Raw genomic sequence first — 27,780 nt, 5'->3', positions numbered from 1 at the left:
TTTAGTATTTGTTGGAGAGCTGGTTTGGTGGTGCGGAATTCTCTCAGCTTTTGCTTGTCTGAAAAGCTTTTGATTTCTCCTTCATACTTGAATGAGATCCTTGCTGGGTACAATAATCTGGGCTGTAGGTTTCAAGTTATTTTCTATGTATTCTTTTAACACACTGAACTTCTACTATTATTTTTCTATATTCTTTTTTAGTTATGTATTTTTTTCATGTTGCCTTTTCTACTTGACTATAAACTCCTTAAAGGCAAGGAATGTGTACCTTACTTTTTTTGCATACCTCAATGGCTAATGTAGAATTTCTTAAGTCTTTATTTGAATAAATATAATTAACCTTATGCAAAATAAATGGACTCTGCTCCAAGAAAAATCTATTTCAAATTAGAAGACAACTTACATGTGTAAGATACAGACATTTCATTGCATGGAGCCTGAAAAATTGTTAATGTAGAATGAAATCATAATGTGGTCCTATTGAAAAGTGAAAGTGAAGTTGCTCAGTCATGTCCAGCTCTTTGTGACCCTGTGGACTGTAGCCTAGCAGGGTCCTCTGTAACATAGTGCATTATCAGTTCAGTTTAGTTGCTCAGAAGTGTCCAACTCTTTGCAACCCCATGGACTTCAGCACGCCAGGCTTCCCTGTCCATCACCAACTCCCGGAGCTTGCTCAAAATCATGTCCGTGATGCCATCCAACCATTTCATCCTCTGTCAACCCCTTCTCCTACCCTCAATCTTTCCTAGCATCAGGGTGTTTTCCAGTGAGTCAGTTCTTCGCATCAGGTGACCAAAGTATTGGAGTTCCAGCTTCAACATCAGTCCTTCCAGTGCATATTCAGGACTGATTTCCTTTAGGATTGACTAGTTGGATCTCCTTGCTGTCCAAGGGACTCTCAAGAGTCTTCTCCAACACCACAGTTGAAAAGCATCAATTCTTCGGTGCTCAGCTTTTGTTATAGTCCAACTCTCACATCCATATGTGACTACTGGAAAAACCATAGCTTTGACTAGACGGACCTTTGTCTGTAAAGAAATGTCTCTGCTTTTTAATATGCTACTAGGTTTGGCATAGCTTTTCTTCCAAGGAGCAAGCATCTTTTAATCTCATGGATGCAGTCACCATCTGCAGTGATTTTGGAGCCCCCCCAAAATAAAGTCTGTCACTGTTTCCACTGTTTCCCCATCTATTTGCCATGAAGTGATGGGAATGGATGCCATGATTTTAGTTTTTTGAATGTTGAGTTTTAAGCCAGCTTTTTCACTCTCCTCTTTCACTTTCATCAGTTCTTTATGAAACTTTAGTTCTTTGCTTTCTGCTATAAGGGTGGTGTCATCTGCATATGTGAGGTCATTGATATTTCTCCCAGCTTGTTTTCATCCAGCTTGGCATTTCACAGGATGTACACTGCATATAAGTTAAATAAGCAGGGGGAACAATATAGAGCCTGACATACTCCTTTCCCAATTTGGAACCAGTCCATTGTCCCATGTTCAGTTCTAACTGTTGATTCTTGACCTGCATACAGATTTCTGAGGAGGCAGGTAAGGTGGTCTGGTGTTCCCATCTCTTTAAGAATTTTCCACAGTTTGTTGTGATCCACAGTCAAAGGCTTTGGTATAGATGTTTTTCTGGAACTCTCTTGCTTTTTCTATGATCCAATGGATGTTGGCAATTTGATCTCTGGTTCCTCTCCCTTTTCTAAATCCAGCTTGAACATCTGCAAGTTCAAGATTCACATACTGTTGAAGCCTGGCTTGGAGAATTTTGAGCATTGCTGTGCTAGCATGTGAGATGAGTGCAATTGTGTGGTAGTTTGAACATTCTTTGGCATTGCCTTTTTTGGGGATTGGAATGAAAACTGACCTTTTCCAGTCCTGTGGCCACTGCTGAGTTTTCCAAATTTGCTGGCATACTGAGTGTGTCACTCAATATGTGCATTATAGATTTTTCATAATCAGCAAGCATGAAAGGGGCCAACCTCTTCCAACTCTATCTACAGTTTACTAACAATTATTAGGGATACTAAAGTGAGAAATTACTTGATGTAATTTCACAAAGGACACAATTTGATTCAAATAACTGAGTTTAACAATGAAGTGCTTTATGATATTAATAATACACATATAATGTAAAATAATACTAAAATATATAATTATTTTAAGGGAGAATAAAAATATATAAGTACTCATATTAATGTAACTAAATATGAATGAGTACTTTTCAGGTGGCACCAGTGGTAAAGAACCTGCCTGCCAGTGCAGGAGATGCAAGAGACGTGAGTTCGATCCCTGGGTCAAGAAGATCCCCTCGAGGAGGGCATGGCAACCCACTCCAGTATTCTTACCTGGAAAATCCCATGAACAGAGGGGCCTGGTGGGCTACAGTCCATTGAGTCACAAAGAGTTGGACACAACTGAGACACACATACACATACACAAATATGAATATGTGCATGGTTAAAAAGACTACATAGGAGTGTATACAATTAAAAGTAAGTCTTCTCGTATCTCAAGATCTTGATCTCCCTCCTCAAGGATAATTAACGGTTTCATATGTATCTGTCTAGAAATAATTCTCTATATATGAACCAGTGTGTATGTTACTGGTATTCATACTGTGTATGAATAGAAATGTACTCACACTTCTGTGTGTGCTTTTAAAATTTTTTAACGTGAAATATCTACAGAAGAGTGACTGGAGTGTATATGTATGTGTGTGTGAAAGAATAAAAGCAAAACAAACATTCATGTACCCCTGACTTAAGAACAGAACATTACCAGAATCTTAGAAGCTCACAGCACAGTTTCCCAGTTAGAGCCTCTTCCTTCCACAAGTAATCATTTTTTTGCTTTCCTTTGTTTTATGTATATACCTCTAAATAATATATTATTTGGTTATTCCTATTTTGGGGCTGTACAATAAAAATTATATGTACGGTCTTCTGTAAATTCCTTCTTTTGCTTTATGATATTATTCTGAGGCTAATTTCTGTTGATATGTGTAGCTGTAGTTCACTTTCACTACAGAAAAAAATACTCTTGTTTCTTATATATTTGCATTTTTTCCCACCATCTTGTTTTGTACTTTGTAAATACTCCATTTTTTTTTTCCTGTTTCTTCTTTCCCCCCTACTTTTATCTTTTTTTTAATTGAGATTAAAATTTTTTTACCTTTGACACCTTTTTTCCTCTACTTCTTTGGAAATCTTACATTCTACACCTATTCTTTCAGCAATTACCCTAGTTATTTTTAATTACAAGACCCAACTTATGTTCTCTTATCTTACAATTCCATTAGTTCTACATGATGCTCTCTAAAAAGTCAGACATTATTATTGTTGTTTTATAAATTCAACATTTGTTTAGATTTGCCCACATATTTATGTATCTTTCATTACTGTTACTTCTTGTATCTCAAACCTTCCACTTGGGATCATTTGCCTGCCTTTCTGTTTGCCTTTAAGACCCCCTTTTATTGGGTGTTTGTTAATTACAGTATCTTCACACTTCACAGCCTGTTTCTGTTCATTTTGCCTTGTTTCCTTATATGTTTTATAAATCTTTTTATTACAAGTTGCCTTTTTTTCCCTTAGAAAATCATCTATGGAGCTTGCACTGTTACCAGTGAGAAATCTGCTTCATCCTTATCTCTATTCCTGTGTAATGTAATGTGTCTTATTTTTTTCTCTGACTGCTTTTAAGATTTTCTCTATATCACTGAAGTGAAGTGAAGTCACTCAGTTGTGTCCACCTCTTTGCGATCCCATGGACTGTAGTCTACCGGGCTTCTCTGTCCATGGGATTTTCTAGGCAAGAGTACCGGAGTGAGTTGCCGTTTCCTTCTCCACGGGATCTTCCTGACCCAGGGATCGAACCCAGGTCTCCTGCATTGCAGGCAGACACTTTACCCTCTGAGCCACCAGGGAAGCCCCTCTATATCACTGGCCCTAAGCAATTAATTATGATATGCTTTGGTGTAATGTTCTATATGTTTTGTGCTTTGGAGTTTATTCAACTTCTTTGTGGGTTTATAGTTTTCATCAAATTTCAAAATTTTTCATTAATTATTTCTTCAGGTGTTTTTTTTTTTTGTCCACCCACCACCCTTTAGGGATTCCAATTTCACCTTTATTAAGCTACTTGAAGTTGTCTCACAGCTTACTGATGCTCTGTTCATTATTTTTGTTTTGTTTTCTCAGTGTGTTTCATTTTGGATAGTTTATATTGCTATGTCTTCAGTGCACAAATCTTTTCTTCTGTGACATTTAATCTGCTGTTACCCTCACTCAGTGTAATTTTCTTTGTACACAAAGTTTTCATCTCTAGAAGTATACTTTCAATGTGTCTACTTGTCTTTTTGAACATCTGGAATAATTGTAACTGTTTTAGTGTCTTTGTCTATTACTTCTACCATATATCAGTTTTGATTGGCTAATGATTCTTCTTCTTATCTGTCCTGTTTTCCTACTTCTGTGCATGCCTAATCCCCTCAGGTATTTGAGTGTAAAGAAAGACCATAAGAAAAGGTTAGAGGGAACACAGTGCCTAACATTCACCCATGGCTCAAATAGTGCCTGTTCGCACCAGCCAGACTGAAAAAACTTCCAGTTCACACTGAATAATTCAGTACTGAGTAGAGTACTTGGAAACATCTTGCCCTAATGGGGAGTAATTAGCCCCAAACTGAACATTGCTCCAGATCTATCTAACAAATCATGAAATCAAGACTTGAAAGGATCAGACTGTTTCAATAACTGCATACTAGAACAAAGCTCAAAATTTATAGGAATATAAAAATATCCAGAACTCAACAATGTAAAATTCATTGTATCTCTAATTTTTATATACATTTCTTTAATCATTCATAAGGCTTGAACATCTGTTATTGTGTTTATAAACAAGCTGGGTTTTTTGTATGTGCATAAACTCTCTTCCTGTCCTTTACCCATTTCTTTTTTGAGTTGTTGGTCTTCTTTTTTAGGTATCTCGCTAATACAGTTGAAGAAGATGAAGAAGAATCCAAATATGAAATTTTTCCATGGGCTTTAGGGAAAAACTGGAGAAAATTATTCCCTGACTTCTTAAAGTTAAGGGACCAACTCTGGGATAGAATTGACTATAGGGCTATTGTAAGCAGGCGATGCTGTGAGGAGGTAAGATTTTTAAATGCTTTATATATATAATCTCTGTCTTCTCTTTATGTAATTTTCCCTGTCTTGTTTTTTAATGTGCTTCTAATGCTTCATTTTTTTTGTAAATGAAGGGTAAACTGTTAACCTTGATGATTACCATGAGTACAACTTGTATATTAAAATGTTGATATTTTAAATTTATAGCACAATAATTAAAAAGTGTCATTTCTTTTTTTCTGAACAGACTACTTCCATAGAAAGTATTTTTTATTTTAGTGTATTTCTCTTCTCTAAAGGATCACCAATATATTAGGAAGAAATAGTGTGCACATTCCAAAGTACCTCAGGGTAATAACATTGGAGCTGAATAATAATTTCCACTAAATTATCAAAATTTCACATTCACAAGGTTGAAATATAAACAGTGTGGTATTAAAATTTAAATAAATTTAAATAAGCTTAAAAACTATACCTCTGTTCATATAGCATACATAAAGTAAGTTTCCTTGATGACAGATTCTATTAATGTAAAGCAGAAGGACACTAAATTAAAAGATCAGTTATTTTATCTGATGTTCTGGTTTTCAGTAAAGAAAGTTAATGTTTCAAACTAAAAATATTGGAGTAGAAAATTAATGGAAGGCAGTAACTAGTTCATGTAATTAATTAAGTTCATTAATATAAGCCAGAACTAGTTCAGAAAAGTTTGGGCAGATAATGCTGTAATTAAATGAAGTCATACCTAGTCATATCTAGGCCAGAGAAGCCAATTAATGGATTAGTATCTAACCTGAGAGAAGACTTTAGAAGTGTGTCACAGAACTCTGTCCAGAACTAATCTTGTTAATTATATTTATTAATGAGATGAAGTTATAGAAGTTATACATGGTTTTGGATTAAATTAGAATTGTTGAATATTGGGAGAAATGCAAAGATTCCGAAATAACTTAGAAGACTGTATAGCACATGATTATATTCAGTAGAAAAATATGAAAGGATGAGTATATATGACTACCTCTCTTCCATTAGTGGATCCTCATTAATGAATTTAAAGGACTCATTTCAATTACAGGGCATTGAAAAATTCCTGTCTTGTTATTTTTTGTCACTGCTTCCCCAGGTCAGGAGTGGGTAATTTGTGTACCTGTTGCCATCCTTGGTATAATGGTGCCCTTATTTGAGCACTTCGGTTTTATCAAAGTAAATGCTTCAAGCTCCATGGAACACTCAGCCAAGTGCATGGAGGAGGCACTGGAGGCAAGAGGTCAGGATAGGCAATGCTTACTCATGGTAGACTGCCCACCACTCCTAAAATAAAATGACTCACATTTTAACTGCAACAGTTTTATTCTGTTGGATCTGGAATTACCTTGGTTGCTGGCACCAGACTGTTAGAGAATGATGTGGCTTATAAAAGACTACAATGTTTTAGACACCTGAAAAGTCAGTTGTTGTAATGACTTTTTCACTGATTTTTCACTGACTTTTTCACTCATTTCATTGACACTGAAAATGTCAGTGGGATTTACAGAAAAGTTCAGTCTCTCAAGGCTTCAGCACTGAGAACTAACAGAGTCCTCCCCTAATTCCAGATTGGCATATCTAACTTCCTACTTCATATTTCATTATCTAGTAGATACCTCAGACTTAACATGCTGAAAAGTTTTTGATTCTCCCACACAGACCTCCACACTTGCTCCTCCTACAATCTTCCACATGTCAATAAACAGTAACTTCATCATTCTAGTTGTTGGCCAAAAACTGTCACCCTAGGGTTTTTTTTTTTTTTTTTCAGATCTATATCTTAAAGAAATATCCAGCATCCCACCATTTCTCACCTTCTCCACCACTAAACCCTACTTTGTCATCTCTTGCCTCAACTATTTCCATGACGTTCCAAATAGACTCCCTCACAGTCTTTCTCTCCTATAGTTTATTCTTCACAGCAGCCAGAGTAAATCTTTTAGGAAATCAAATCATGTCTCCTCTACTCACAAACCTTCAGAGGTTTCTCATCTCACAGAGTAAAAGTCAACCTCCTTATCTTGCTCCACATGGTCTGCCAGCTCTCCTCCCTTATTTCATTGACTTTATCTCCCAGATTTGTTCACTTCACTTCAACGACACTGGCCTTCTAGCTATTCCTCAGATTTATCAAGGACCGTCCCACCTTGGAGTCTTTGCACTTGCCATTCCTATTATCTGGAATGCTTTCTCCCAGGTATTAGTTAGTATGCTTCACTTCCTCACTTCATGCAGAACTCTAAGTGTCACCTCAGAGAAATCATTCCTTACCCCTATATTGCATAGTATCTCCCTCAATGGAATAAAAATTGAAGAGTCCAGAAATTTATGTTCAATTGACTTTTGGCAAGGGTACCAAGAAAACTCAGTGGGGCAAGAATAATCTTTTTCAACAAATTGTGCTGAAGCAACTGGATGTCCACATGCAAAAGAAAGCACCTGGACCCCTGCTTCATATTATATATAAAAACTAACTCAAATGGATCAAAGACCTATATTTAAGAGCTAAAAACTATAAAATTCTTAAAACATAGGTGTTAAATCTTCATGACCTTGGATTAGGTTTCTTAGATGTAATAACCAGAAGCACAAGCAAGAATAGAAAATACAGATTAAAAAATTAGCATCATCAAAATTTAAAAATTTCGTTCTTCAAAGGGCACCATTAAAGTGAAGAGACAGCCCAGAAACTGGAAGAAAATCTTTGCAAATCATCTGTCTTATAAGGTACTTGTATCTAAAATATATAAACAGCTCTTAAAACTCAGAAATAAAGAGACAGACCAATGTTCTAAAGGGCAAAGGATCTAAATACACATTTCTTCAAAAAAGATATTCAGATGGGCAAAAAAGCACATGAATAGATGTTCAACAGCCATCAGAAAAATGTAAAATCAAAATCAAGGAGATATTTCTTTACATGCACTGCTGCTAAGTCACTCAGTCGTGTCTGACGCTGTGCGACCCCAAAGACAGCAGCCCACCAGGCTCCCCTGTCCCTGGGATTCTCCAGGCAAGAACACTAGAGTGGGTTGCCATTTCCTTCTCCAATGCAAGAAAGTGAAAAGTGAAAGTGAAGTCGCTGAGTCTTGTCCGACTCTTAGCGACCCCATGGACTGCGGCCCACCAGGCTCCTCCATCCATGGGATTTTCCAGGCAAGAGTACTGGAGTGGGGTGCCATTGCCTTGTGTGTTACATGCACTAGGAAGGCTATAATTAAAAAAAAAAAAAAAGACTGATAATAACAAATATTGACAAGGATGTGGAAAAATTGGAACTTTCACTTCTGGTGGGAATGTAAAATCATTTAGTTGCTTCGGAAAACAGTCTGGCAGTTCCTCAAAAAGCTAAACAGAGACCATATGACCCAGCAATTCCACTCTTAGTTTTATACTCTAAAAAAATGAAAATTATATTCACACAAAAACTTGTACATGGGGCTTTCCTGGTGGTCCAGTGGTTAAGAATCTACCTTACAATGTAAGGGATCCCAGTTTGATCCCTGGTCCAGGAAGATCCCACATGCCATGGAGCAACTAAGCTCGTGTGCCACAACTACTGAGCTTGCACTCTGCAGCCCAGGAGCAGCAACTACTGAAGCCCATGTGCCCTTAGAACCTGTACACTGCAACAAGAGAATCCACCACAACGAGAAGCCCATGCTCCACAACTAGAGAGTAGCTCCTGCTCACGGCAACTAGAGAAAGTATAGCAATGAAGACTCAGCACAGCCAAAAATAGATATTTTTTGAAAACTTCTACATGAATGTTTATAGCAAGCGGCTTTATTCATAATAGTCAATAGTTGTAAAAACAATTGAAATGTCCAGCAGTTAATGGATGATAGACAAAGTATCAATACAATGATATATTACTTGGCAATTAAAATGAATAAAGTATTGATACATGCTACAAAGTGGATGAATGCTGAAAACCTTATGCAAGTGAAAGAAGCCAGTCCTCAGAGAGCCACGTAGTTCATTTACATCAACTGTGAAGAATACATAAATACAAAATCATAGAAAGTGGTTGCCTGAGGCTGAAGGGAGGGGGGAATGGAGTGTGACTGCCTTCTCTATGAAGTGATGAAAATGTACTAAAATTGATTGTGGTAATCATTGTACTACCCTGAAGATATCAAAAGCCATTGAATTTTGTACTTTAAACCAGTGAATTGTATGATATCTGAGTTACATCTCAATAAAGCTGGTAAAATAGCAAGTAGTACGTCCCTCTATTACTCCCTACTCCTTTTCCTGGTTTTCCTCACAACACTTAGCCATTGTATAACACTCTATTTTACTTACTTATCTTGCTGATGTCTATTCCTCCTACTAGAATATAAATTCCAATAAGGTCTTTTTTTTTTTTTTTTTTTGGCTGCATTGTGCAGGTTGCAGGATCTTAGTTCCCTCAACCAGGGATTGAACCTGAGCCCTCGGCAGTGAAAGTGTTGTGTCCTACTCACTGGACTGCCAGGGAAGTCCCCAAGAGGGTCTTTATTCTGTGCTTATTACGTGTACAGCATCTAGAACAGTGCCTGACTTGTAGTAGGTACTCAGTAAATACAACTGACTGACATAATCAAACTTAAAGCTTCCATTTCTTTTTCATACTTTCTTATCCATGAAAACCAACAAGGACTTCTACTGTATAACAAGGAAACTACATTCAGTATCTTGTAATAATCAACAATGGAAGATAATCTGAGAATGTATACAACTGCATCACTTTGCTGTACACCTGAAACATTGTGAATCAACTGCACTTCAATAAAAAAACATTAAAAATAAACAAGACTTTGGAACAATTCTTTACTGAGTAGCCTTGGCACTGACCCTTATCCAGATATCCAGATATATAATTTTTTTGGGGGGTGGGGGTGGGGATACATGCTAAGAAATTTAGTTAAGTGTTCTATGCATTTGTTATTAAGAGCCCAGTACTGGCACACTGCCAACCCATTTTTTAGTCACATATCTGAAAATAAATGCAAGTTACAATACTAGCTACAAACTGGCTTACAATAATTATACTATACATTTGCATTGTGCTTTACAAATTTATATTTTCATATAAATTAGCTTCTTATCCTCACAAAAGTACTTTTGAGGATTGTAGCATTCTCATTTTATAACTGATGAAACTGAGGACCACGGAGGTTGAAATTTACTCAAGATGATACACAGTTAAATGGCAGAACCAGAGCTTGACTTCACATCTGATGGTTTCCCAATGTTCTGTGTTCTCTGACATCTGTCATTTCATTAAGTGATGTTTCAAGTTTGGTAGTAGATAAAAGATCCACAATGAAAGTAATGTTAATACTTTCTGAGCACTGGTCTCAGTACTGCACATGTATTAACTCTCACAATTCTTACAGCTAACTAGGTAATCCAGATAAGGAAACAGGCACAGAGAGACTAACTAAATGACTTCTCCAAGTTCACACAATTAGAAAAGCAGCACACCAGTATTCAAACCTAGGCAGTCTAACTCGAGAGTCATTGCTTTTAACACCTTATATTATACTGCCACTTGAGATCATAGAGAAATAGAATGTATAGAGAGCAAAACAGCCAAATATTAAATTTTAAAAACGCCAAAGCCCACTTCCACCCCCCACCAAGAAATCACTAAAAATAACAGAAGAGTGAGATAAAGTAAAAAAAACTAGGATAATGTTTCTGATAGGTCAAGTGCTACCAATGCTTCAGAGAAGTCACTTTCATAGAATTGTAGAATTTGATAACTCTTAAGTGATCTATTTGCTTATATATAAAAGGCCTGTGGCTGAGAAAGTTAATGAAATTTACCTAAGGTAATAGGAACTAAATAGAATTAAGACCAAAATCTTGCTTTTTTGACTGCGGTACAGTTTTCTTTTTAACTCACTGTTGTTATCACTGTAACATTCTAGTGTGTGTGCAAAATATGGGTAGACCTCATATATATTTAAAAGAGTGCACTTGCATGCACTTCTCTGGTTTAGCATGTGGAGAGACTATGATGCCTAATTTATTGCAGAAAGAACAATATCAAATCTTCTATATTGTGCCCTTTGCTTCAGAGTTCCCTTTACTTCATAGTTTCCTCTGCTTTCTTCATTAGACTTTGCTGTAGGGTTCCTACAAAAGTTATATTGTTGAAGGCTAGTAATGTCAGTGGCCTCTTAATTTCTTATTTTCATCTATCATTAAGAAATATTTAATGACTGTGTACTGTTGTGGAGAAGGGAACTGGCTACCCACTCCAGTATTCTGGCCTGGAGAATTCCATGGACTGTATAGTCCATAGCGTCACAAAGAGTCAGACACAACTGAGCAACTTTCACTTTCACAGTTGTGGAGAGGGCATTTGAGAGAGAGATGTACAAGAAGCTGTTCCTGTCCGGAAGGGGTTACATGCATAAAAAGATGTATCTGAGTACTAACATTTATATGCTAAGTCCTAATATAGGATTAACAATAAAACAAAATTTGAAACCTGGAGTTTCTAGAAAGGTGGGATTTATGCCAGGCATTAAAGGAAAAGCAATGCTAGGACAAATAAAGGGAAAGGCCATTCCAGGTATGGGAAATAGAGAAATACTAAGGAAAAATTATAGATAAATTTGGAAGGAATAAGGAAAACTGACATTTTACTTCCTCACCTTGTGTATTTCTTAAACAAATTTTACATTGTCATAGAAATATATATGTTTACAGTTAACATCTTTATTTACTTCTGCCTTTTAAAAGATATATAACTTTAATTACATGTCTTTGGTTGAAAACTTTTTTCAAGGATTTAACAAGTAGATTATAAAATAAATCCAATCCTAAAGTACACTTTAAAAATTAGCATAGCTACATGGAACTCTGCTCAAGTTATATGGCACTGTGGATGGAAGGGGAGTTTGGGGGAGAATGGATACACATATATGGATGGCTGAGTCCCTTTGCTATTCACCTAAAACTATCACATTGTTAACTGGCTATACCCTAATACAAAATAAAAAGTTTAAAAGAAATGATCATAAAGTTAGCATAGCTAGTATTCTTTATTCATTGCCTTGAATGAGACAATAACCGCAAAAACCCTATTTTCTGAGGGATTCAGCTTTAACCGGGACTGGGGGTGGGAGATGCAGTTAAGGTTTTCATTCTTAACAACAAAAGCTTCTTTCCAAAACAATTTTATATGATCTCCCAAACTGAGGTTCTCCAAGCTGCTCTGTCTTCCCTTAGCCCCTCCTGTGATCCCCAGCATTGTCTGTGAAACCAAGGGCTCCTCAAACCAGTCTGAAAAATCACTTGACTAGGCAATTAATAAAGCACTGTCTATCTTTTTGAATTATAGTTTTGTCCAGAAACTTAAATGTTTTTTAAAAGCACTGTCTAGCTCTCAAATTCTACAATTCTAATTTACCTTGGGTCATTGATAACTGCAACTAAACATTTTTTTTGTGTTTAGAAGTAACATTCTAACATTCTGTTTTGAAGTTTTAGACACCATGAGGTCAGCAGGTAGGTACATTTCCCTAACTTGTCTTCTTAAATGACTGTCATTTGCTTTCATTGGCCAGATGTTTACTGTGTGATAAGGATTTTATACATATTTACCCTTCAGGACAATCCTATGAGGCAGATAGTATCCCTGGTTTTAGATATGAAGAAATTGAGGCTCCTAAAGGTTAAGTAACTAGCATCATACAACTAGCAAGTGGCAGAGCTAGGATAAGAAACTAAGTCTATCCCAACTCTAAAGGCAGTATCTTATCTAACACACTTTAGAGAACAATGTCTGACATGTAGTGCAGAATCTTCAGTACTTTCTAAATAATTCCTCATCTATTACTTGCAACAACCTGCTAAAATAGACAGTATTATTCTCCCCATACTACAGACAAGAAAACAGGAACAGAGAGGTTAAGCAACTTATCTGTGTTCTCATTTACCATATCTCTTGCTGTTATTGCAAACATGCTGATAAACATACGTAGGTGGAAACCTCAATTAAAAATATTCTCAACCCAGTACATTCCAAAGTTAAGAATGATGTATTATTTGGGGGGCATTATCTTTCCCAAACCTAGAATATCTGAGCAAAACCTGGAAAGTTGCTTCAGTTCTATTTCCTGTTAGAAATAATTCAAATATTCTACCAATTATCTTAAGGATCCAAGCAATGCATCACTTTATAGGTAATACTGCCCTATCTGGAGATGCTTTTTTTTAAACATTTTTTTAGATCTAGTTTTAGAGATACTGTTCTTAAGTTATAATTTTTGTTCTTTAACTAAATTTTAAAATCTTATTAAAAATTCTAAAAGAAAGCTTTCCACTATAGGTTATGGCCATTGCTCCAACCCATTATATATGGCAACGAGAACGCTCTGTGCATCACAGTGGAGCTGTTAGAAACTACAACAGAGATGAAGTTCAACTGCCCCGGGGACCTAGTGCCACACCGGTAGATTGTTCACTATGTGGTAAAAAAGGAAGATATGTTAGACTGGGATTGTCTTCATCATCATCTTCATCCAGTGATACACTAGAGGTGGTGGAGAAACATTCTCAGGAATCACACAACTCATTCTCAGTGGACAAAATAGTTGATACTTCTCAAGCTTATAGCTATTCTCAAGGTATGATTTAGCAATATGGCAGATCTATGTGCCTTACTAATGAATTGAAGTTATCTATTGACCTGTAGTCCTTGTAGGCAGCGGTACGTAATAATTTTATACTATAACAATATGAGTTAAATTAGTATTGAAAAATTTCCCCTTTTCAGTTGCTACTTTTTGTTTTGGTATCTGTTTTGTGGTGGTTTACCTAAACTAAGATTTTTAACGTGACTTTTGTTAAAACCTAATTCACCATGGATCCCAAGTATTTTAAGAGCCTGAACCATTTTCTTTGAAGTGTTTATTTTATTCAAAGCAAGTTTTAAGAAGAAAATAAATTTACTTCTAATTTTACCATCCAGCTTTATCAGTGAGTAACTGGTTTCTTTTACACACTTTTAAAAACTAAAATAAAAGTAACATGTAACATTGTATTAGTTTTAGGTGGATGACATAATGATTTAATAGATGTTGCAAAATGATTAACACAATTGTAGTTAACATCCATCACCACACATAGTTTGTTTTTGTTTTTTTCTTGTGATTTTTAATTTTAGGATTTTCTTAGCAACTCTCAAATATGGGATTTTGTCAACTATAGTCACTGTGATGTACATTATATCCCCAGAACTTACTTATCTTATTAATCAGTCAGTTCAATCCTCAGTCGTGTCCGACTCTTTGCGACCGCATGGACTACAGCACGCCAGGCCTTCCTGTCAATCACCAACTCCCAGAGCTTACTCAAACTCATATCCATTGAGTCTGTGATGCCACCCAACCATCTGAACCTATGTCATCCCCTTCTCCTCCTGCCCTCAATCTTTCCCAGCATCAAGGTCTTTTCGAATGAGTCAGTTCTTTGCATCAAGTGGCCAAAATACGGGAGTTTCAGCTTCAACATCAGTCCTTCCAATGAATATTCAGGACTGATCTCCTTTAGGATGGACTGGTTGGATCTCCTTGCAGTCCAAGTGACTCTCAAAGAGTCTTGTCCAACACCACAGTTCAAAAGCATCAATTCTGCGTTCAGCTTTCTTCATAGCCCAACTCTCGCACCCATAAATGACTACTAGAAAAAACACTGACTAGACGGACCTTTGTTGGAAAAGTAATGTCTCTGCTTTTTAATATGCTGTCTAGGTTGGTCATAGCTTTCCTTCCAAGGAGCGTCTTTTAATTTCATGGCTGCAGTCACCATCTGCAGTGATTTTGGAGCCCCAAAAAATAAAGTCAGCCACTGTTTCCACATCTATTTGCCATAAGGTGATGGGACCGGATGCCATGATCTTTGTTTTCTGAATGTTGAGCTTTAAGCCAACTTTTTCACTCTCCTCTTTCACTTTCATCAGAGGCTCTTTGGTTCTTTGCTTTCTGCCATAAGGGTGGTATCATCTGCATACCTGAGGTTATTGCTGTTTCTCCCGGCAATCTTGATTCCAGCTTGTGCTTCATCCAGCGCAGCATTTCTCATAATGTACTCTGCATATAAGTTAAATAAGCAGGGTGACAATATACAGCCTTGACGTACTCCTTTCCCAATTTGGAACCAGTCTGTTGTTCCATGTCCAGTTCTAACTGTTGCTTCCTGACCTGCATACAGGTTTCTCAAGAGGCAGGTCAGGTGGTCTGGTATTCTCATCTCTTTCAGAATTTTCCAGTTTATTGTGATCCACACAGTCAAAGGATTTGGCATAGTCAACAAAGCAGAAATAGATGTTTTTCTGGAACTCTCTTGCCTTTTTGATGATCCAGCGGATGATGGCAATTTGATCTCTGGTTCCTCTGCCTTTCCTAAAATCAGCTTGAACAACTGGAAGTTCACGGTTCACACGGTTCAACCCAGGCTGAAGCCTGGGTTGGAGAATTTTGAGCATTACTTTACTAGCATGTGAGATGAGTGCAATTGTGTGGTAGTTTGAGCATTCTTTGGCATTGCCTTTCTTTGGGATTGGAATGAAAACTGACCTTTTCCAGTCCTATGGCCACGGCTGAGTTTTCCAAATTTGCTGGCATATTGAGTGCAGCACTTTCACAGCATCATCTTTTAGGATTTGAAATAGCTCAACTGGAATTCCATCACCTCCACTAGCTTTGCTAGTAGTGATGCTTCCCAAGGACCACTTGACTTCACATCCCAAGATGTCTGGGTCTAGGCGAGTGATCACACCATCATGGTTATCTGGGTCATGAAGATCTTTTTTGTATAGGTCTTCTGTGTATTCTTGCCACCTCTTCTTGATATCTTCTGCTTCTTTTAGGTCCATACCATTTCTGTCCTTTATTGAGCCCATCTTTGCATGAAATCTTCCTTTGTATCTCTAATTTCCTTCAAGAGATCTCTAGTCTTTCCCATTCTGTTGTTTTCCTCTATTTCTTTGCATTGGTCACTGAGGAAAGCTTTCTTATCTCTCCTTGCTATTCTTTGGAACTCTGCATTCAAATGGGTATATCTTTCCTTTTCTCCTTTGCTTTTCATTTCTCTTCATTTCACACCTATTTGTAAGTCCTCCTCAGATAGCCATTTTGCTTTTTTTGCATTTCTTTTTCTTGGGGATGGTCTTGATCCCTGTCTCCTGTACAGTGTCACGAACCTTTGTCCATAGTTCATCAGGCACTCTGTCTATCAGATCTAGTCCCTTAAATCTATTTCTCACTTCCACTGTATAATCGTAAGGGATTTGATTTAGGTCATACCTGAATGGTCCAGTTCATAGAGTGCCAACAAATATCTATATAGTCAATGCTATGGTCTTCCCAGTGGTCACATATGGTTGTGAGAGCTGGACCATAAAGAAGGCAGAATACCAAAAAATTGATGCTTTCGAACTGTGGTGCTAGAGAAGATTCCTGAAAGTCCCTTGGTTAGCAAGGAGACCAAACCAGTCGATCTTAAGGGAAGTAAACCGTGAATACTTGTTCAAAGGACTGATGCTGAAGCTGAATCTCCAGTTATTTTGGTTATCTGATGTGAATGGCTGATGTGAATGTCACTGGAAAAGTCCCTGATGCTGGGAAAGACTGAGGGCAGAAGGAGAAGAGGGTGTCAAAGGATGAGATGTGGATGGTATGTGGATGGCATCACCAATGCAATGGACATGAACTTGGGCAAGCTTCAGGAGATGGTGAGGGACAGGGAGGCCTGGTATTACAAAGCAATATTAATACAGTATGATATTTGTATAAAAACAGACACATAGATCAATGGAATAGAATGGAGAGCACAGAAATAAACCCACACATATGGTTAATTTATGACAAAGGAGTCAAAAACACATTGGGAAAAGACAGTCTCATCAATAAATGGAGTTGGAAAAACTAGATAGCCACATGTAAAAGAGTTTAAAACTGGACCAGTATCTTATACCATGCACAAAAATAAATGGATTTAAGACTTGAAACCACAAAACCCTAGAAGAAACAGAGGGTAAGGCCCTTGAAATTGGTTTTGGCAATTGCTTTTTGGATTTTATACCAAAAGCAAAGGCAACAAAAGCAAAAATAAAGAGTGGAATTCCATCAGACTAAAAAGCTCTCTATGGTATAGGAAATGATCAGCAAATGAAAAGGCAACCTACAGAATTGGAGAAAACATTTGCAAATCTTATATCTGATAAAGGGTTAATATCCAAAACACATAAAGAACTCATAAAACTCAACAGAAAAAAAATCCAATCAAAAGATGGGAAGAGGAAATGAACAGACATTTTTCAAAGACATACAAATGGCCAACAGGTACATGAAAAGGTGTTCAACATCACTAATTAGCAGGGAAATGCTAATTAAATCCACAATGAGCTAACCTCTCACACCCATTAGAATGGTGGTTAACAAGAAACAAATTTTCATAGGGATGTGGAGAAAAAGGAACCCTTGTGCACTGTTGGATACAGTCACTACAAAAAATAGTATACAAGTTTCTCAAAAAATTAAAAATAGAACTACCATATGATCCAGCAATTCCACCTCTGGGTATTATCTGAAGGAAACAAAACCAATATCTTGAAAAGATATCTGCATCTCCATGTTCATTGCAACATTATTTGCAATAATAATTGCAATAATTGCAATATAATAATAATTCCATTCCAAGGAATGAAATGGAAACAACCTAATTGTCCATCAATGGATGAATGGATAAAGAAAATAAAATGAGAATATTTTACACACACACATCTTTAAAAGAAGGATATCTACTATTTGTGACAACACGGATGGACCTTGAGGGCATTGTGCTAAGTAAAATAATAAATGAGATAGTGAAAGGCAAATACCATGTGATATATGTGGAATCAAAAAAAAGCCTAACTCATAGATACCCCATCAGGTGGTGGTTGCCAGAGGTGGTGAGGAAAGGGGCAAGGGGTGAAAATAGTGTAAAGTATAAACTTCCAGTAATAAGATAAATGACGGTGTCTTCCTGGCCCCTAGCTGACTGGGCCCCTTTTCCTGTAGTGCTCTTGAATCTGATATGGTGGGACAACTCACCCCCACCATGGGAATGAGCTCATGATAGAGTTTTGCCAAGAGAATGCAGTGGTCATAGCAAATACTCTCTTCCAATAACACAAAAGACCCTACACATGGATATCACCAGATGGTCAACACCAAAATCAGATTGATTATATTCTTTGCAGACAAAGGTGGAGAAACTCTATACAGTCAGTAAAAATAAGACTGAGAGCTGACTGTGCCTCAGATCATGAATTCCTTATTACCAAATTCAAACTTAAATTGAAGAAAGTAGGAAAAACCACTAGACCATTCAGGTATGACCTAAATAAAATCCCTTATGATTATACAGTGGAAGTGAGAAATAGATTTAAGGGACTAGATCTGATAGACTGCCTGATAAACTATGGATGAAGGTTCGTGACATTGTACAGGAGACAGGGATCAAGATCATCCCCAAGAAAAAGAAATGCAAAAAAAGCAAAATGGCTATCTGAGGCTTTACAAATAGCTGTGAAAAGAAGAGAAGCAAAGAGCAAAGGAGAAAAGGAAAGATATACCCATTTGAATGCAGAGTTCCAAAGAATAGCAAGGAGAGATAAGAAAGCTTTCCTCAGTGACCAGTGCAAAGAAATAGAGGAAAACAACAGAATGGGAAAGACTAGAGATCTCTTGAAGGAAATTAGAGATACAAAGGAAGATTTCATGCAAAGATGGGCTCAATAAAGGACAGAAATGGTATGGACCTAAAAGAAGCAGAAGATATCAAGAAGAGGTGGCAAGAATACACAGAAGACCTATACAAAAAAGATCTTCATGACCCAGATAACCATGATGGTGTGATCACTCGCCTAGACCCAGACATCTTGGGATGTGAAGTCAAGTGGTCCTTGGGAAGCATCACTACTAGCAAAGCTAGTGGAGGTGATGGAATTCCAGTTGAGCTATTTCAAATCCTAAAAGATGATGCTGTGAAAGTGCTGCACTCAATATGCCAGCAAATTTGGAAAACTCAGCCGTGGCCATAGGACTGGAAAAGGTCAGTTTTCATTCCAATCCCAAAGAAAGGCAATGCCAAAGAATGCTCAAACTACCACACAATTGCACTCATCTCACATGCTAGTAAAGTAATGCTCAAAATTCTCCAACCCAGGCTTCAGCCTGGGTTGAACCGTGTGAACCGTGAACTTCCAGTTGTTCAAGCTGATTTTAGGAAAGGCAGAGGAACCAGAGATCAAATTGCCATCATCCGCTGGATCATCAAAAAGGCAAGAGAGTTCCAGAAAAACATCTATTTCTGCTTTGTTGACTATGCCAAATCCTTTGACTGTGTGGATCACAATAAACTGGAAAATTCTGAAAGAGATGAGAATACCAGACCACCTGACCTGCCTCTTGAGAAACCTGTATGCAGGTCAGGAAGCAACAGTTAGAACTGGACATGGAACAACAGACTGGTTCCAAATAGGAAAAGGAATACGTCAAGGCTGTACACTGTCACCCGGCTTATTTAATTTCTATGCAGAGTACATCATGAGAAATGCTGCGCTGGATGAAGCACAAGCTGGAATCAAGATTGCCGGGAGAAATATCATTAACCTCAGATATGCAGATGACACCACCCTTATGGCAGAAAGCGAAGAAGAACTAAAGAGGTTCTTGATGAAAGTGAAAGAGGAGAGTGAAAAAGTTGGCTTAAAGCTCAACATTCAGAAAACAAAGATCATGGCATCTGGTCCCATCACTTCATGGCAAATAGATGTGGAAACAGTGGCTGACTTTATTTTTGGGGGCTCCAAAATCACTGCAGATGGTGACTGCAGCCATGAAATTAAAAGACACTTGCTCCTTGGAAGGAAAGTTAAAACCAACCTAGACAGCATATTGAAAAGCAGAAACATTACTTTGTCAACAAAGGTCCATCTAGTCAAGGCTTTTGACTGGTTTTTCCAGTAGTCATGTATGGATGTGAGATTTGAAATATAAAGAAAGCTGAGTGCAGAAGAATTGATGCTTTGAACTGTGGTGTTGGAGAAGACTCTTGCGAGTCCCTTAGACAGTCCATCCTAAAGGAGGTCAGTCCTGGGTTTTCATTGGAAGGACTGATGTTGAAGCCGAAACTCCAATACTTTGGCCACCTGATGCGAAGAGCTGACTCATTTGAAAAGACCCTGATGCTGAGAAAGATTGAGGGCAGGAGGAGAAGGGGATGACAGAGGATGAGATGGTTGGATGGCATCACAGACTGAATGGACATGAGTTTGGGTAAGCTCCGTGAGTTGGTGATGGACAGGGAGGCCTAGCGTGCTGCGGTTCATGGGGTTGCAAAGAGTCGCACACAACTGAGCAACTGAACTGAACTATGAACTGGAAATACATGGAGTCAACCACATTCTAATTTCCATTTAAATTATATTTATAAAGGTTGTTTTTCTCTGACATTTCCCAATTTGAAACAGAACAATATTCTAGCAGCAGTGATCCTTTTTACTCATAGTACTTTTGTCCCAGATTTTCACCCATCTGAAGATAGGACTGGCAATTTCTTATGGCTCATTATTTCAGAATTTCACCTATTTATTTTTACCACATCCTTATAGCAGTAGCTACTGAAGTTTTACTAAAAGAGAAACTAATCTTTTAAGACTCTTGAAGGTAGCGGGTCATGCCTGTCATTGTTCCCTTCCCTGCTCAGACGGTAAAGAATCTGCCTGCAATTTGCGAGACCTGGGTTTGATCCCTGGTTTGGGAAGATCTCCTGGAGAAGGGCATGGCAGCCCACTCTAGTATTCCTTCCTGGGACAGAGGAGCCATGTGACCCATGGGGGTCACAAAGTTGGACACAACTGAGCAACTAAAACTTTCATTTTCACTGGCCATAATAATCACTAAATATTTTGACTGATTCTTTAGTTCTTTTCCCTTGTAACATCTTCAAGCATAATTTTTATTCATTCACTCATATTGGAGGGTAAATAGTATCTACCATAGGCTAAATTATAAAATAAGAGTTGCCTCTAAGTATCCCTCTCCTCTCTCCCAGCTCTTTTTGCTTACACTCTTTTATCCTCATAACAGGTAAGATTTACTAGATGTTTAAAATGTTCCATGCAATATGCTGATCGTTTTACATTCATAACCTCACTTAATACTCACAGCCAAGCCTAAGGTAAATACTAGTATTTCCACTTTGTAGATAAGGAAGCAGAAGCTTAGAGAGGTTAAATACTTTCCCCAAGGTGATAAGAGTGACACTTGAACCCAGGTCTGAATCTACTACAGCCTGAATTCCAATGATGCTATACTGACCTCTTTGATGAAATCCTGCCTTCTGTGGTAAAACTAAGTTACCACAGAAGTCCTAGCTGACTGCCAAGGACTAAGGAGATGGTGAAAGCATTCAGAACAAAGTCCCTGATGGAAGGCTGTATGAACTAGAAGAGAATTCCAACCACAATTTGAACAAATATTTAAAGAAAGAGGAACAGAAGCACTTATATTTTATTCAAACTAGCCCCTCAGATATCAAGAGTAGTCACAATCTATGTTTTAGACGTTGATATTTCAACAGGAAATCAGAGTGCACCAAGGGAGGAAGAAGCTCTGCCAGTCAGCTTGCTTCAAGGAAAGGAAAAAAAAAAAAAACCAAACAGGTCTTTGAGGATTTTAGTTGAAAAGGGGGGCACTTGATTTAGGGCAATTGTAAATGGAATTGTGCTTTCATCTGTTTATAGATGAACACCCTGACACCTGGCTTAGGATATATAAGTCCTATATAGGAAGAAACAATTACTTTCTTATTTCTGTTTTGTTCTCAGTATTAACTCAAGGCTAATGTAAAACCTATTGTTTCAGGATGACAGAGGGTACAATACAAAGAAAAATTATTTTCTTTCTGGCTTAGTTCACTCTGTATAATAGGCTCCAGAGCCTATTAAAAAGAAATGTATTCTTTTTAATGGCTGAGTAATACTCCATTGTGTATATGTACCACAGCTTTCTTATCCATTCATCTGCTGATGGGCATCTAGGTTGCTTCCATGTCCTGGCTATTATAAACAGTGCTGCGATGAACATTGGGGTACACGTATCTCTTTCAATTCTGGTTTCCTCGGTGTGTATGCCCAGCAGTGGGATTGCTGGATCATAAGGCAGTTCTATTTCCAGTTTTTTAAGGAATCTCTACACTGTTCTCCACAGTGGCTGTACTAGTTTGCATTCCCACCAACAGTGTAAGAGGGTTCCCTTTTCTCCACACCCTCTCCAGCATTTATTGCTTGTAGACTTTTGACTGGCATGCAGCCATTCTGACTGGCATGAAATGGTACCACATTGTGGTTTTGATTTGCATTTCTCTGATAATGAGTGATGTTGAGCATCTTTTCATGTGTTTGTTAGCCATCTGTATGTCTTCTTTGGAGAAATGTCTATTTAGTTCTTTGGCCCATTTTTTGATTGGGTCATTTATTTTTCTGGAATTGAGCTGCAGGAGTTGCTTGTATATTTTTGAGATTAGTTGTTTGTCAGTTGCTTCATTTGCTATTATTTTCTCCCATTCCGAAGGCTGTCTTTTCACCTTGCCTATAGTTTCCTTTGTTATGCAGAAGCTTTTAATTTTAATTAGGTCCCATTTGTTTATTTTTGCTTTTATTTCCAATATTCTGGGAGGTGGGTCATAGAGGATCCCACTAATGCCTATATATGGAATTTAGAAAGATGGTAATACACAGAAGAACTGTACAAAAAAGATCTTCACGACCAAGATAATCATGATGATGTGATCACTGACCTACAGCCAGACATCCTGGAATGTGAAGTCAAGTGGGCCTTAGGAAGCATCACTACAAACAAAGCTAGTGGAGGTGATGGAATTCCAGTTGAGCTATTTCAAATCCTGGAAGATGATGCTGTGAAAGTGCTGCACTCAATATGCCAGCAAATTTGGAAAACTCAGCAGTGACCACAGGACTGGAAAAGGTCAGTTTTCATTCCAGTCCCAAAGAAAGGCAATGCCAAAGAATGCTCAAACTACTGCACAATTGCACTCATCTCACACGCTAGTAAAGTAATGCTCAAAATTCTCCAAGCCAGGCTTCAGCAATACATGAACTGTGAACTTCCTGATGTTCAAGCTGGTTTTAGAAAAGGCAGAGGAACCAGAGATCAAATTGCCAACATCCGCTGGATCATGGAAAAAGCAAGAGAGTTCCAGAAAAACATCTATTTCTGCTTTATTGACTATGCCAAAGCCTTTGACTGTGTGAATCACAATAAACTGTGGAAAATTCTGAAAGAGATGGGAATACCAGACCACCTGACCTGCCTCTTGAGAAATCTGTATGCAGGTCAGGAAGCAACAGTTAGAACTGGACATGGAACAACAGACTGGTTCCAAATAGGAAAAGGAGTATGTCAAGGCTGTACACTGTCACCCTGCTTATTTAACTTATATGCAGAGTACATCATGAGAAACGCTGGACTGGAAGAAGCACAAGCTGGAATCAAGATTGCTGGGAGAAATATCATTAACCTCAGATATGCAGATGACACCACCCTTATGGCAGAAAGTGAAGAGGAACTAAAAAGCCTCTTGGTGAAAGTGAAGAGTGAAAAAGTTGGCTTAAAGCTCAACATTCAGAAAACAAAGATCATGGCATCCTGTCCCATCACTTCATGGGAAACAGATGGAGAAACAGTGGAAACAGTGTCAGACTTTATTTTTTGGGGTTCCAAAATCACTGCAGATGGTGACTGCAGCCATGAAATTAAAAGACATTTACTCCTTGGAAGGAACGTTATGACCAACCTAGATAGCATATTCAAAAGAGACGTTACTTTGCCAATAAAGGTCCGTCTAGTCAAGGCTATGGTTTTTCCTGTGGTCGTGTATGGATGTGAGAGTTGGACTGTGAAGAAGGCTGAGCACCGAAGAATTGTTGCTTTTGAACTGTGGTGTTGGGGAAGACTCTTGAGAGTCCCTTGGATTGCAAGGAGATCCAACCAGTCCATTCTGAAGGAGATCAGCCCTGGGATTTCTTTGGAAGGAATGATGCTAAAGCTGAAACTCCAGTACTTTGGCCACCTCATGCGAAGAGTTGACTCATTGGAAAAGACTTTGATGCTGGGAGGGATTGTGGGCAGGAGGAGAAGGGGACAAGAGAGGATGAGATGGCTGGATGGCATCACCAACTCGATGGACATGAGTCTGAGTGAACTCCGGGAGTTGGTGATGGACAAGGAGGCCTGGTGTGCTGCGATTCATGGGGTCGCAAAGAGTCAGACAAGACTGAGCGACTGAACTGAACTGAACTGAACGATAACCCTGTATGCGAGACAGCAAAAGAGACACAGATGTATAGAACAGTCTTTTGGACTCTGTGGGAGAGGGAGAGGGTGGGATGATTTGGGAGAATGGCATTGAAACATGTATAATATCATATAAGAAACTAATCGCCAGTCTAGGTTCAATGCAGGATACAGGATGCTTGGGGCTGGTACACTGGGATGACCCAGAGGGATGGTACAGGGAGGGAGGTGGGAGGGGGGTTCAGGATGGGGAACATGTGTACACCCATGGCGGATTCATGTTGATGTATGGCAAAACCAATACAATATTGTAAAGTAATTAGCCTCCAATTAAAATAAATAAATTTAAATTAAAATTAAAAAAGAAAAATTATTGTTTATACATACATTTGACTAATAAACATTTATATTCATTTTCCCTCAGGTTTAACAAGAGAGTGAGCTAATTGGGGCTGGGGAGGTTTAAGGATAACATGATATTATCAAGACAGTGGTCATTCTCTTACTGCCTTAGCAGTTGTTGATGCCAGTAGTGGCCTCTATTCAGCGAAATTCTCTTCCTCCAGTTCACATAAGGTTATTGGAATCACCTAAGGTTTGTGGTTGCAGACAATTCATTCTCCAGGAGAGATACAAAGAACTGATGCTCTGCTCTGGGCTTTTATGCTAAAACTAGCAATAGATGGTATCCATGCTTCCATCCTTCTTTCAAATACAAGCAACTTCTTGCTTTTCAGGTTAAAATCATGTTTTTCTACCTTAACATTTTTTTTTCTCAAAACAATGTGTTCAAGAAACAAGTTTATGTAAACATTTATAACATTTATTAAGAATAAAATAGTTGATTTTGATAAGGTTGTGGGAGATAGATGAAGCTTTCTGTACAAATTTACATGCATCACAATCACCAATCATGTACTAAGCTACCTTATAAAGGTTTAAACAAATAATTTTTCCTCAAAAATAAATCCTTCTCATTTAACACTTGACTCCACCAAGAAATCCTGAAGTGGCACTATGATATTCATTTTACTGCTGAATAAACAAACTCAGAAAAGTCACAGTTGCATAGTAAAACAGCAACAACAAAAACACCAAGATGGAACCCAGTTTTATCTGAAGAGATAGTACATGTTTATACCAACTAAATTACCTATTTTAAGCCTATGGCACCTAGGCTAATCTATCTGAAACATGGGTACATATTATTATGTATTATCTGAGGACTCCCCAGAGTTTAGAGTGAAGTCAAGGGAAAGAAAGCAATACACCAGACCTTACTCCTGGGTCATGTAGACAGGCATGAGACATTCCAACTGCTATATAATCTAAAAGCAAATAATTTTCTCTCAAAAATAAATCATTGTCTGAATTTGCTTATTTACTTTTGTCATTACCACTGTTCTAGTCATCCCATTTTAAAATCCTTAGTGAAGGCATAATCAGGGCTTATAAATTACCAATGCTAATTATATAATCAACATTTACAAGCACAAAAGATTTCAAAATTAACTCTGCAGGGTAAGAGACATAGTGAAGGCTGTTCCAAGGAAGTAATTTATGAGCTGGGTGTTGACTGAATCCTGTTCAGCCCAGAGAAATAAGGGAAAGGGCTTCGGAACAGTGGATGAAAGTTTGAGTATATATAGCTTCTCTCCCTTTACATCCAGTGAACCACCAGCTTATCTGGTTCTTCCTTTACAATAATTTTTTAGATTCTCTCCTCTTCCACCATTCCTAGTTGTATATTACTTCTAATGACCTCATAGTTGTACACTATGTATTAGTATGAAATTTCCCATTTAATGGTTTTTCCTTCCTTTAAATACTCAGACACTGCTAACAGACTTTTAAAAAATACCTGCTTTTGCATAAACACGGAAACTGAAACTTAACTTTCCTACTGATTCTGAAGTAAGTTCAAAATCAAAGTTTTCCACAGTCCATGAGCTATATACTTACATTTCCCCCTAGAACAACCAAGTCAACATTGATGAAATAATACCTGCTCCAGTGTAGGCTTCAAAGCCATCAGCAAACTTTTACTGACCATTTACTGGGTAGAAAAGTCAGGACTTCTGGAAGTTACTAGGAAGACAGTTGTGAGTCAGTCACAGATCTTTAGGAGTATTTTATGGTAAAATGAGGGGCAGACATGAACCGAGAAAACTAACTTTAGAAGAGGGCATCTGTCCTACAAACTGAATTATAAAGATGCTTAGTATTCAATGAACAGATGGATAAAGGGCTTAAACTGGACTTTGATTAAATATACAAATAAATGTTTATTTTCTTCTGTAGTTTTGTTTTCAACTCATTATTAGAATCGACACTGTTAGGTCTTGTGCAGTTCAACGTCTACTGAGCAGTGTACCAAACCAATTATTCTACATGAAACAGGAGAAAGCACAACTTTTCTCTCTTCTTTAAGTCATCCCCTTCTCCAAAAAGTACAATTAGGGCCTGCGTTCAAAACAATAAATGAAGGACAGAATTTCACTAGCAGTTAAATAGAAGGGCAGAAGAATGGGGAGTATTCCATGATGGAATTTAAAAATGTATATTAGAACTTCTATACACCTGGAAATGTTATAAAAACTTTAAAGCCATTATTATTATATGAGTGTTCAGATACCACACAGAAATAGTATGAGAAGACTTCTCTGCTTGTGATTTAATCAGTTCTCTAAATGCAACCAAAGTGATTTTTTTTCAAAACACAGATCTAAGCATGTTACCCCTTACTTCACTAAATCCTTCAGTAGCACCCCATTTTTCTTGGGTTAGACCAACTCCATAACAGGTTTACAAGATCCTGCATGGCTTGACCCCTACCTTCTTTTCAGTCTCTTTCAGTCAACTGCAATATCACTGACCCTTTTTGTGCTCATTTCCCTTGCTGTAATTAACTCTGTAATTACCCTTCAGGTCTTGGCTCAGTTGTCACTTGCACAGGTAATTACTTTACCTGAGCAAAATCTCTATTGTATCCTGTACTTTGCTGAAGCATTTATAACAGTTCTGGTTTTATATTTGTGTGATTTTCTTTAATGTCCATCTCTATGATAAGGTGTAAAATCAAGGCAGAGATTTTAGACTAGATTTTTCCACATAATGAAAAGTATGTAAAATGTTTTTTAGGATATGTATATTAAGTAGTTCTAGCCTAAGAGATAAGTAGCATTTATCCTTACAGGCACTACTACTTCAAAACCTATAAAAATCTATATTTAAACAATAACCATGAGC

The 27,780-nt window shown here is 37.7% G+C and overlaps 1 protein-coding gene across 3 annotated transcripts in view; it reads left to right on the top strand.

Annotated features, from left to right (window-relative positions):
- Positions 1–27,780, top strand: part of SPDYA (speedy/RINGO cell cycle regulator family member A) — a 39,517-nt gene that overhangs the window by 10,874 nt on the left and 863 nt on the right. For all 3 annotated transcript variants that reach the window (XM_059891509.1, NM_001191147.2, XM_059891510.1), the window contains 2 exon segments: positions 4,987–5,158; positions 13,494–13,791. In XM_059891509.1, coding sequence (XP_059747492.1) covers positions 4,987–5,158; positions 13,494–13,791 — 470 coding nt within the window.

Source organism: Bos taurus, chromosome 11 (assembly GCF_002263795.3).
Source record: "Bos taurus isolate L1 Dominette 01449 registration number 42190680 breed Hereford chromosome 11, ARS-UCD2.0, whole genome shotgun sequence".
Lineage (NCBI taxonomy): Eukaryota > Metazoa > Chordata > Mammalia > Artiodactyla > Bovidae > Bos > Bos taurus.
Note: the sequence above shows the minus strand (reverse complement) of the source record. Positions and strands in the feature narration are given on the sequence as shown.